Source organism: Leptosomus discolor, chromosome 1 (assembly GCF_034619465.1).
Source record: "Leptosomus discolor isolate bLepDis1 chromosome 1, bLepDis1.hap2, whole genome shotgun sequence".
Taxonomy (NCBI): Eukaryota; Metazoa; Chordata; class Aves; order Leptosomiformes; family Leptosomidae; genus Leptosomus; species Leptosomus discolor.
This window is the reverse complement of record NC_141391.1, coordinates 95,109,532-95,121,820: the sequence shown is the minus strand read 5'-3', so window position 1 is coordinate 95,121,820 and position 12,289 is coordinate 95,109,532. Positions and strand designations below refer to the sequence as shown.

Sequence of the window (12,289 nt, the reverse complement as noted above, 5' to 3'; positions counted from 1 at the left end):
GTAGTCTTTATGGTGATCTTTAATGAGCTGTATGATTTTGCTTTTGTTATTTGTGAAGAGCATGTAGTTTAGGAGAAGGGGTTTTTTTTTTGTTCTTTTCTCCAAGGAGTAACTGGTATGTGACACAGGATGTGGCGCTTGGAGTGTCCTCTTGCATGATCAGATGCATCGTAGGAGCACTCTGCATGCTTTATGCTCAGAGTCTGGAGCTGTTTGGCGTAGCTGGAACAATGTTGTCTAATGAAACAGCCCCCCTGTTGCTACAAAAATCAGAAACCGATGAATCCCCTAGCTGTGCTGTTTTGAAGCACGCTTTTGTTGGAGAAGTACGGGCACATAGGTATGGGTATCGTTCTTGCTCAACTTCAGATCTCGTGAAGAGGTGTTTCATTGCAGGGAGCGATTGCTGCCTTCGGCGCGGCTGCAGGGTTCGCCTTGGTGGTCAGAGGACTGCTTGGACCTCAGAGCTGGGTTTGAGCCCTGCACTGGAAGGTCACATCAACCTGGGCCCAGGTGGGGCCTGCCCAGTGTCAGGGATTTGTTGAGACCTCAAAATGTCCTTTGTATGGCTGGAGAGCTTTGTGTGGAGAGAGGCCTTCTCCAGCTCTGGAAGGCAGGGTTGGTTGGAAAGGTTTTGTTTGCTGTAGACAAAGGCTTCTTCTAACCCAGGCCACTTCAGCTCTAGCTAGGAGGAGGAGAAGTGGTTGTTACAACGTTGCTATGGTAATCTCCATAGTTTAAATGATTTAATTTCCCATGGACCTAAAATTTCCTATGGATCCAAAATCAAAATGTGTTGTAGCATGTTCTCCAAGCTATCAGGGTGTATTTTCTTCCTGCATGGTATCTGTCAGGGTTGAGTACGCTTGGGCACTTTGCTTTCTGTGCCCAGCGTGCTCCGCTGAATGCAGCTTAATGGGAGCAGCTCCGAAACTTAGTGATGGGCTGAGGTCTCAGTCAAGCAGGGCCTGAGGGCTCTCTCTTTGCTTTGCTGATAGTGGGAGCTCTCTGCAGCATTGGCCGTTAGTTGCAGAAAGCTGGGGATGCTCGGGCTCACCAAGGTGAGGGTCCTGGGGCCATGGGGTAATGTTGTGTGCTCACCATGCCTTCCCATCATCAGCTGATTGGGGATTTTGATTTTCTGACTTGAATTCACCCAAAAGTTCAAGTGAACACCGTATTTTTAATAGGCTTAGTTGTTTGACTTGCTCGTTCTGCCACTGTTGACAGCTCAGCAGCAGGTCCTGTTGTTGGTCAAGTATGGGGCAGGGAGGAGAGCCTGGTCCATGCACCTGAGCTGCTGCCGGGATCCAGCATCGTCTGTGTCTTTCAAGGCTCCGAGCGATGGGGGGCTGCGCCACCCTGTCAAGGCTTCATTTGGCCTGTGGTGAGCTGCGACAGTTTGGTCAGCCGTGGAAGCTCTGTAGCTGTGATGTTTTTCTTGCTAGTGACCAGACTACTGCCGTTAGTAAAAAGCTGAATTTCCTCTGTCTCCAGAAAAAAAATAGAATAGTTCAGAAGTTACACATCCCTCTATTTAAAAAAAAAAAAAAAAATCTCGACAGGTCAAGGTAATTTACTGGTCTGTGACCTGTGGCAGCTGCACACATCTGTTTTCTGCTGTCCCCATTAGCGGGGCAGCAGCCTTTGGTGGCTGCAGCACCATGGCTGGGGGCTGATGCTGCAGTGGGAGCGCTGGATGCTCATGGGCACCTGGGGGCTTCTCACTGCTGCTGCGGTGGCCGCGGGCAGCCCTGCGCCCCTTTGCCAGCTTGGTGGTAGGGGAGGCAGAGGAGGTTGCGTCACCAGGGCCGCAGATTGCAAAGGGACGCTGAGCGCTGATGCAGGACTCGGAGCTGGAAGTGGCTGGCACCGCGGGGCACCACCGAGCCCTGACGACAGCAGGAATGCCGTACGGGGCAGGGCAGCACCAACAGCTCTGCCCTGAGACCAGATGAGCTCGTGCCTGCCCTTGGCAGCCTGCCTGCCTGCCGCCTGCCTTTGCAGCAGGGATGCTCTGCGGCTGTGCAGAGATCCCACCCCAAACCCAGAAGGCAGTGCTGGCACCTTTGGCATGCAAAGGTGCTGGCAAGCTGTGTATATCCCTCCTGGACCCACTGGGAGCCCAAATGCTGTTCGCTCAGGTGCCCCTGTCCCAGTCCGCACTGTACGGATGTGCCCCAGATAGTTGTGGGAAGGAGGACACAAGCGGTTATGATTTTGCGTGTAAAAGCTGACACGAGAGTGAAATGCTGAAGGACAAATGTGGCTTGTGTTTGGTCAAATAAATTGCAGGGCTGCAGCCAACAAGGCTACTTAAAGACAGTGCAGCAAATGCTCTTCGGCTCTGGAAATCCGTACGGGCTGAGCAAAACCCTGCCGAAGCTGGTGGGAAGCTTTGCCTTTTCTTTGCTAGGCTTCTGCACCAGGCCTTGCTTCATCCGGATGTTAGCAACCCATCCCAGTGCATGGACGCTCTCAAATCCATTCTGTTTTCCCCATTTGAAACAAATGACTTGAGATAATAGTAGTCTTAAAACTGTAATTTACTTTTTGTGAAGGGGGAATTATAGGGAGCGTAAAGTCTTTTTGGGAAAAAAATTACAAAAGGCTTGCGTAATGGATTTGATGGGAGAGGAGACACTGGCTGTCTTTGTGCTGCTTGTTGCTTTTTGGTGTGTGCCTGGACTTGGAAAGTTCTCTGGTGAATTTAGGATTAAATCCTGCCTGGGAAGGCAGTGAAATTAGAGGAATGTGTGCTACGGGTGGAGGAAAGATAGTGTGTTTCCAGGGGGTTTAAACACTCATGAAGACAGGGCTTGTCCAGGCAGGGAAAGAGGATTTGCCCTGGACATGCCTCCCGTGAGGGTCTGTCCGTGGGTCCCAGGTGGCACAGGAGCTCCTGAGCATCATCCTGCCCTTGCACAGCTCCCCAAGGACTCTGCCGGGGAACAACCATCACTTCTGGGGTTTGGCACAGCGCTGCAGGGAAGCGTTACAGCTCAGCTTATAGTGCCTCAACCGAGGACCATGTTTTGACGTTGGGTGGAGGGGAATAGTGCTTCTTGGTGGCAGCATGTGTGTCCAGGGCATGGGGGGTGTTCGGGGAACGGGTGCTGACCCCTTCCCTTGGGAAAGAGGCAGGAGCTGCTACAGAGCATGGGTGGGAGAGACTAAAGTGAAGGGCACTTCTTTGTAGATGAGGATGGAGCATGCATATTTGCATGTGCCTTTTAACGCGTCTGTTTGTAATTTGGCTAACAAACTGCAGGCAGCAGACGTGGTGGTGGCACATATCTTGGCTGGTGACCTGCTAGCTTGACTCTTTGGATTCACTGCGAGTGATTTTCAGATTGCTGGTTTAAATAGAGCACCTGAACAGACATTAAATTGCCCTGTGGCACTTTCACAGCCTTTCTCTAATGTTAGCGAGAGATGCTTAGGAAACCAAAAGTGTGTTTGTGGCACCACATGTTCCTGTATTCGGCAGCGATGGCTAATTTTTTTGTAAATTGAATAAATCATGTTAAAAAAAGTTAATGAGGCATATAATTAATTAACAATGTAGAGTTTTATGGTCTTTATGGTTACATTTTGTGGTTAATGACATTCTTCTTATAGCCTCTTAACACAGAATTGCCCGACAAAATTAGCCTTTTTGTCCAGTAGTAGGTATTCCGCCCTAGGACGAGCCTTTCCTTTTTACAAAAATAGATGAAAGGTCTTTTATTTTGAGTTGCAGAATCTATTTTAAATGGTAACTGCATGCTAAAAGTGGAGCCGAATACGGCAGCTGCTTCTGGTACCTATATCCATCTGCTAAATTCCCTGGCAGGGTGGTCTGGTTTTGAAGGAAAATTCATACCTCGGAGGTATAATTTTGCGCAGCCCTTTCTTACAGGCTTGAGTGAGTGCAGGGTAAAGAGCATCCATTCTGGGCTGATTTTTGGCCTTTGGGCTGATTAGCAGGAACATGAAAAGAGCCCCTGTTCGGCGAGAGGCGGGACTGTGGGGATCCCTGGTTAAACCGGTGGGTGCGTCAGGTGTAGGTGGTGGACTGCTCGGGACATGATGGGGATGCTCTGGTGCCTGGGACGGGCAGCTCATTAGCTCCCCGCTTTAGCCTGGTTAGTGAGGGCCTGCTAAAAGAGCAGCTTCATGCTGTATCCTGGATACCAGCTCTCGGGTCAGGTATACCCAGAGCACAGATTATTGCGGGCTTTCTGGTAGATTTTGAAACGGAAAGAACAAATGCATCGCACCCGGCGGTTGTTTCATTCTCTTGTTTTGTCAAAGCAAACACTCACCCCCTCTATGCCGTATCTGGCTTTGTGACGATGCCGCTCAGCCTCTGAGAGGAGCAAATGCAAAATTAATGGCTTGCCACTAATCTGAGAAAGCGGGTGCTATTTTATACATACAGCATCACTTAGAACTGTGTTGGTTTTTTAATTTTGCATCTGACACAAATCGAGGAGGACTCGCACCATCCTAAATTTTTGGTTGAGTGATGGAGCAGTCATTGTTTCAAGGCTGCACGACAGCGTAGAGCAGAGTCTGGCCTAGGCTCTCGACCGTGCTGTATTTGACTGTAAGATGAATTGTGTTAAATTCACATGGCTTCCCACGGCGCCGGGCTCGTTATTGGAACCTGGCGCCTGGCTTTAGTTCTGCATGCAGAAAACCAGGGTGGGCGAAAATGGGATTTCCCTGATCTTGATAGAGCCGGGCTTTTTTTTTGTTTGCCAATAGCAAACTGTCCTTTGTGTGTCTTAAATGTGTTTTGTTTCGGGTCATGCGCTTTTTCTTTTTAAAATCAAACTGACGTCGGCTGTGCTGCTGTTGTGCTTGCAGAATTTTCTGCTAAAAAATGCAGATGTAAGAGTAAAAACCTTCCTGCTAGCTTTACACGTGGAAGTTTTGAGAAGTGGAAAGCTGTGAGTTTGATCTGCGAAATTTGCATGTTCCACCCTGTGTGGCAGTTCCTGATGTTGGGAGCTGCGGGAAGGTCCCTGTGGGGCACGGAGCTCTCGGTGTTGCTTCCCACAAGCTAGTCTGCTCGTGGGAAGTTGTGGTCTCCGCTATGTCTCCTGAATAAACACGACTTTCAACAGCTGCCCCTTTTCTTTTCCTTTTGACTTAGGCATATCGTAGGGATTTTGGGTTTGCCCCCTTTCCCCGCCTTTTCCTTCAAGATGAGAAATCCGTGCATCTCTGCCGCAAGAAATAACGCAATATATCTTTTTTTCCTCCTATTTCCAGGAAGTGGTTCTGTATTGTTTGGAAAACAAGGTGTGTGATGTGAATCATCGTGACAACGCGGGTTACTGTGCCCTGCATGAGGCCTGTGCCAGAGGCTGGCTGAGCATCGTGCGGCACCTCCTTGAGTACGGCGCTGACGTCAACTGCAGCGCCCAGGATGGAACCAGGTTAGCAGCGCCCCCAGCCCAGCATCGTGTGGCCACCACCGCCCGGCAGCGGTTTCTTTGGCCACGATGTTGGGAGGAAGCACCCCTTTCCTCTTTCTTTATGCCTCCTTTATCCTCCCCTTGTCCCCCCTCCCCATCCTGCATGAGATCCCTCGAAGAAGGTAATGCTGCCAAGGTCCTCCTGCACGGTGCCCTCCTTATTGCTGGTCCTTGGGCAGGAGCGTGCAGGGCTTGGTGACTTCCTCTGCTCTCTGGTTAATAAAGTGGTGGGGGAACGCTCTTATGAACTCGAGTTCGGTGAAATTTTTTTTTTCCCCTGGGATGTTTAATAAGTTGTGCCTTTTTTTTTTTTCTTTTAAAGAGTTTGTGAAACTGCCAGCTGCAGGGCAGGAAGGAGTGATACTTGAGCTGCAGCCCTGCTTGTGTGCGCTCCAGGTCCTTTGAGTTGTGCCAAAAAAGTGGGCTTTGCCTTGTTAGCAGGGTTACTTTTAAGAGCACTTCAGGCTTTTGCGGCGATTGTGTGTGCGAGTCCTATATATGCTGTATAAAAATGTTGTTTTGCTGAACTGTTAAACTATCTGCTCATTTGATATTTTTGTTTAATTTTTTTAATCCAGATTTAGCCTTTTTTAGTTTCCTTCACAGAATAATAGGGATGCTTAGTCGCTGTGCTCACAGAATAGATAGTGAGCTTTACTTTTTTTGCTTTGTGGAGATAGAAATGCACCTCCACACTTCTTTTGAACTTCTTGTGCATCTCCTAAAGTACCTCTTTGACCACCTCTGAAGGGCTGACCTGGGGCTAACGTGTCATCCGCATGTGCAGAACGTTATCCAGTCTATTCATTTTGAGGTGCAAGTCTATAGTCTATGCATTTTGGGGCAGGTCGCTTTGTATTCTGCTAAGCTCCTGCAGCTTGTTATCTTAAATGGTTTATCGCATTCACTATCACCATGCAAATAGCCAGGGAGGTAAAATTAGCATAACTAAGAGTCTGCTTCTTTTGTTTTTGAGCTTGTTATTTATTAGCTTGGGAAGGGAGGAGTCAGGAAAACAAAAGTCCCAAGAGGGCCGGTTAGGATGGTCCATTAGAAGGTCATGGTGGTCAGTCATTACCGGCCCATCACGCCCAAAGGAAACACTGAAACTCTGGCTGGATTGTCAGATTCCTTCTCCCTCTCCCACTTCTTTGTAAGAAGTCTGAGCTCTCTAGGCTGACAAACAGCCCTGCCATTTTCCGCTGTCTCCAGCTTTAATATGTGACCTGGGCAACAGCAGCGAGTTGCCATAAAACAAATCCTAAATTATTTTTGTCTCACTTGCTGGAATAACCCATATAGAAAATTATCCCAAGAAGTTTCTGACCAGTCTTAATCACCTGCCGGTTCAGAGTCCTTTGATTTTGATTCACAGATGGAGCTGATTTTCAAGAAAGAAACTTGGCTTGTGTACCTGAAAAGTTGTTTTGGGGAAAAGACATTTTAGAAATTAACATAATAATGGTCTGATTGTAGACAGTAAAGTCAGAACTCAGGTTGCGATTCTCTTTCTTTTCTGATGGCAGACTTAATTTTTGTTTGAAAAGCTGCCCAGCGGACAGCATGAATCCAAACCACATCTAATACACAGATGAAAGATGGTCTAGCTGCCCTGAGTTGGGCAGGACAGAGAGCAGAAGCTTCTGTAAGGAGCTTCTGATCGGTATATCCCCCACCTTTTGGCAGGGCCAGACTGTCTCTGTAGAGTAAATCATGACATTCATAAAACAAAGCTCATTTTTCTCTTGAAGCCTCAGTAAGTTTTTCCTCTTTAACTCTTAGGGGGAAAGAAGTGTCAGTCTACTCTACCTCAACTGTGTTGCTTTTTAAGTTCAAGTTCCTGAACATGTTCACCCCTTGGAAAGATATTAAAATCTTAAAAGAATAAAAAAAAAAGCCCAAACAAACGCACCATCAAAGAATTCTCCCCCTTCTGCTTTTTTAACTACAGTGAATATGCCTTATTGCTCCCTCTGCCACCTCACAGGCCCACTATACAAAGGTATTTTTGGTCATGCTGGAAGCTCTCAAGTGTCCAGACAGCACCAGTGGATGTGTTCGGTTCTGTTCAGGCAGTTAACATAAATCCTCATAGAGGAGTGCTGTAACTGCTTGAGCTGTAATGTAGCTGCATGAGCTGTGTTTGCTAGTGTGGCAGTCTGGGGTGTTACTGGGACCCCAGCTGCCTGAAGCTTTGGTCTGCGTTACTTGCTGCCTGCCGCCTCTGTGGTCAAGTTTTTGGAGGATGCTCCCTGAAAAGTTGTGACAAGTGAGGATGCGGCTTCAGTCCATATGAACGTGACGGGTGTAGGAAAGTTCTGCAGAGTCTGTGCATCGCTCTTTTCAGTCCACGCTGAAGTGCTGCAGGTGCTCTGGTCGATGTGGTGGTTTTGCATGCGTATGTTTTAAGCTTTGAAAGTGAAGCAAAGACCTGAGCCCCTTGCTTTGGTGTTGCTTTTTATGTACCTATGCAGCCAGTCTGTCGTGAGTTCAGTAGATAAGGTAGGCTTTCCACCTCTGGTTCCTTACACTATCAGAAATCTCGTTGAAGCCGAAGCCAAAACCAAGCAAAGCACCAGACTGTAGTGGCATGGCAAGGAGGTGACGGGGTTTGGGAGGTGTAGGTACGGTGCAGTCCTTCCCTTCACCCTCAGCTCGGCGCTGGGGCTCTGCCTGCACACCCGCTGCTGCCTGTGGCGCACCGTGTCCCCCTCTCTTCTGTATACGCAGCACATCTGGCCGGGCCGGGCTAAATACGGCTGTCTTCTCTGCTTTTCCCCTTAAACTCTATGCTGATCGTGGCTCTCCAAATGCGGCGCCTGGAGCCCCTGAATACACAAGCACTCTGCTGCTGAATTAGTGGCTAATCAAAGATTACTGTACAACGGGGCGAGATCTTTAAGACCTGTCTCAGAGGTGCCAGAGTCACTAAGGGCTCTTAATCGTCTTACCTATAAATAATAATAGGCTGTGCTTAAGAGGTGAGTGCTTTCCTTCCCTGACAGGACCCCGGTAAGTGTGGTAGCTCAACAAGGGGCATACCACAACCAGTGCCTGACATTAGCAAGGATGGCCGAAGGTGTATTTGGCCTTATCTCCTTGTTCTTCTCCTCTTACCTCTGCAGCATGCCCTAGCTGAACCCGCGCTGCTTTAAGAACAAAGCCACATGCCAAAAAATACAGGCATCTCCTGCCTGATAGCGAAGCCTCTCCATTGCTTCAGAGTTCGCTTGCTAGATTCGCTCTCCGCAGCCAGTTTTGCTTTATCCTTCTCGCTGGCGGCTGATGAGCTCAGCCTTTTTTATTTTTTTCCCTGGAAGGACCATGCCAAGATGGCTCTCTTCCTGAGTCCTTTCAGCTGGTCTTGGCAGAGTGGTACCCTCCAGCAGCTAATTGTGTTAAAGAAGAGGCGGCCGGCATAGCTGCCCTCCTGCAACTTGTGCCTTACCTCTTCTGTGGGGCAGCGTTGCATAATAGAGTACATGGAAGTGAAAATAAAAGCCAAGATATGGTATTGCTCGGTGAGTTACGAGACCTCTTATTGCAGCGAGGAAAATTCTGATGGTGCCTGAAAGGCTGAGAGCAAACCCTGACTGGTCTAAATAGTTTATAATTTTGGTGGTGGAATGATAAAACCCAGTGAAATGTTTTCCTAACTCTAGTAGCAGTAAAAATAGTAGGAAGAATTCGACAGTACACAAGAGAGGGTTGAGATGTGTGTCTCCTGTAGGATATTGCAGCTCTCAAATGTCCCCAGATCCTTCTGGGGCCTTTCAGAGGGTTTGTTTTAGAAACGAGCTGTACTACCGTTAACTGTACCATTAGGGATAGAGAGTGTTTATTTCCACGATGCTTGGGGCGGATAAGATTATATGGGCAAAGCAGCCCAGGAGAGGACTCCCAAGGATCTTTTTTTCACATCTGAAAAAAGTTTCCGACTCCAGTAGTCACTTTTGCATCCTACAAAGGGGACGATTAAACTCTGCCAAGACTGAAAAATACTCCCTCCTCTGCCCGCCCTGGTGGGAGAAGCAAGCGAGTAGCTGTGCCTTTGCATGGTCCCGCTCGTGAGCTTGCCAAGAAGCTGTGCTGGCCAATAAAAGAGTCTGTCAGCGCTCTGTTATTGCCTTTTTTCCCCTGCCTTATCTATGGGGAATCTCCTCTTTTTTTTTTTTCCACTCCTTGCCAGTGTTTTCTTGCCTTCCTCCGCTTCCTTCTATTTATTGTTCTTCCTCCTTCCACGCAGCTTTACTGTGCCTTTCCTTCCCCTTGCCTCTATAAAGTCGCCTCTCGTGCCCAGGGTGGCCTCCTGGTGCTCTGGCAGGCCACAAAGATAGGTCTGCCTGCCCCACTGCCTGCCCTGCTGCCTGCCCCGTTGCCTGCCCTGGTGCCTCTGTCCCTGTCTGCACCACTGTGCCGGGCTGGCTGACTCATTGATAGGGAGAAGCGGTCCCATCCTGAGGTTACAGCCCAGGCACTGCCGTTTTTCCTTTCAGGGGAATGCCCAGGTGTCCTTTAATAAACTCGTCCGGGTGTCGTTAAATCGATCGAAACACTGGGCAGTGATTTAGATGCTGTTTTTAATAAGTTAAGGGATCATCTTGAATTCATTACTGTTTCAAAAGCCACTTAGGTAAGTCAGTTTAAAAAAAAAAAACAAACAAGAAAACCCACAAACCAATAAACCCACAACACTCTCCACCCCCTCCAAACCCAGAAAATCCTAATTCTAAAATAAAATGGAAAACAGTTCAAAATTAAAGACTCCAGTAAAGTGAGGGGTGGGGGGTGGGGAAGAAAAAACGTCCCTAGCATTTGGCGGCAGCCGTAACTCTCATCTGTTCCTGGAGCCTGTTGCCAGACTTTCAGCCAAGGATGCTTCATGCCCAGTGGGGAACAGGAGGGTTTGCAGCAAGGCTGACCTTTCCTGCTGTAGATGCTCGGAGTGTCGTGACCCGACAGCTCAGGCCTCAGATGCTTGCTGACAGCCAGAAACACCCGACACTTCTTCAGCCTCTGTGTCAGCACCCCTATTATTTGTTGCCTCTTGTATTGTATCGCCTGGGATGTTTAGCACTGGCCAGATCTTGGATGCACTGGGCGCTGTGTAGGCACGCGATGCTGTGGCAGTCCCTATGCGGAAGAGCTGAGTCAGTAGGTGGAGGTGGGAGGCTGAGGCTTGCGTGAGACCCTGGGAATGCTGGCCTCTCCAGCACCGTCTGTCTCAAGGGTGTCAGATAGTTTCAGTGTTATGTTAGAGACTTCCCTGAGAAATTGAGAAGAGATATCCTGACCCTTTGCAAGTGATCCTCGTGGTCCTTTCTGGCCTTAAAATTTGAAAGTGGCTTTCCAAAGAGTGGCACATTGGGCTTTGAAAACATGCATGTGTTGTGCTGTCTGGTGCTGGGGTCTGAGGGATGGCACGAGCTGGATTGACGACTGTGCTCAGCAGCTTGAGGATCACCTGCTTGTTTGCTGTGTCGTTGGCCTGGGGTCTCTAGGAGGCAGGCAGTGCGGGATAAGCCCTCTCTCCATAGGGGAAGAGCTGCAAAGTGCACCTCCAAGTGCACCTCCTCATGTCAATGTAGCGTGCATATGCCAAAACCAAAAGCTGCATACAGCTTGCCGGCGAGATGGGAGCAAGCGGGAGTGCTTCACGTGTGGCAGATGCTAATCTCCCTAAGTCACAGCCTGCTGGAAAGTACTTGGAGTAAACACACCTGGAACGTCCTTCTTTTTGAGATGGATCATAGTCCCCCTCCTACCAGCAGCGCTGTAGGATAGATGGGAAGACGGTGGTATGCCTTCCTCTTCTGCCTCTCCTTTGCCCTGAACTCACGTGGCTGCTAGCGTGTACCGAAGCGGTGGTGATGTAGAGGGGACAGTGCCATGGATGGCAGAAGGAGTGGTGGGACGTGGCCTCCTTGCAGAGGGAGTTTCAGCCGTGGTTCTAGCCGAGCGTTGCTTGGCAGATTAGTAGATGGAGTTAAGGGGTTTGCTTGTCTGTGCTTCCAGCTGACTTCTCCTTGTAACGTCATTCTGAAAGCTTTCGAGGAAGGCAGTACGTGATTCTAGTTGGAGTCCTTCCTTACTTCTTTTGCCGTTTAATACATTTGTTTGAGAGCTTGAAAGCCTTTGGGGGGGCAGTGGTGTTGACAGCCTAAAGGAGGAGGTGTGTAGAGTTGAGTTGAACTGCCACGATCGCTGGCAGTTCATCTCCTCATCGCCGTCTAAGGAAAAGATGGGATTTTAACACATCTTCATTAGTCTGAAGGGTAATATGTTCTACTTCCAGACAACTCCCCATTACATATAATCAATTTTAAAGGCAAAAGTTAATGCGATTTATAATTAGTGATAAGGAATTCTAAACCTGGAATTGCAGGCATGTGTATTAATGAATAATCCTTCTGTAGGCTCACAAAATCTATGTCTGAGCTTGTATAGATTGCTCATGCTGCTTAAAATACGTTAACTTCTGGGTGGACTGAACTTAAAATAACACTTGTTTTTCTGTCCTCCGAGTAGAAGGGTTGAATTGTGCTGCAAATATATTTGCAAGTGCTATTTAAAAAGGATATAGCATGGAAGTTTAATTCCCAGCAAATTTTCATAACTTATTTCTGTGTACATAATTTAGGAGCTTTAGGTAACTGATTTCTGTGCTTGCCCAGAGGCAGGCTGAATGAGGCCTTGCTCTACAACATGCTGTTCAATTGGCAGAGATTTGGAACGGTAGAGTGACTTGCAGCAAAATGATGTTGGTGAGACTTCATGCAAACTCCTGCTTTCTGTTACAGTGGTGTAATTATTTTACTGGC

The 12,289-nt window shown here is 48.4% G+C and overlaps 1 protein-coding gene across 2 annotated transcripts in view; it reads left to right on the top strand.

Annotated features, from left to right (window-relative positions):
- BCOR (BCL6 corepressor) overlaps positions 1–12,289 on the top strand; it is a 38,858-nt gene that overhangs the window by 22,556 nt on the left and 4,013 nt on the right. For both annotated transcript variants that reach the window (XM_086471606.1, XM_086471528.1), the window contains one exon: positions 5,263–5,429. In XM_086471606.1, the coding sequence (XP_086327732.1) occupies positions 5,263–5,429 (167 nt within the window). The remainder of the gene's footprint in view (positions 1–5,262; positions 5,430–12,289) is intronic.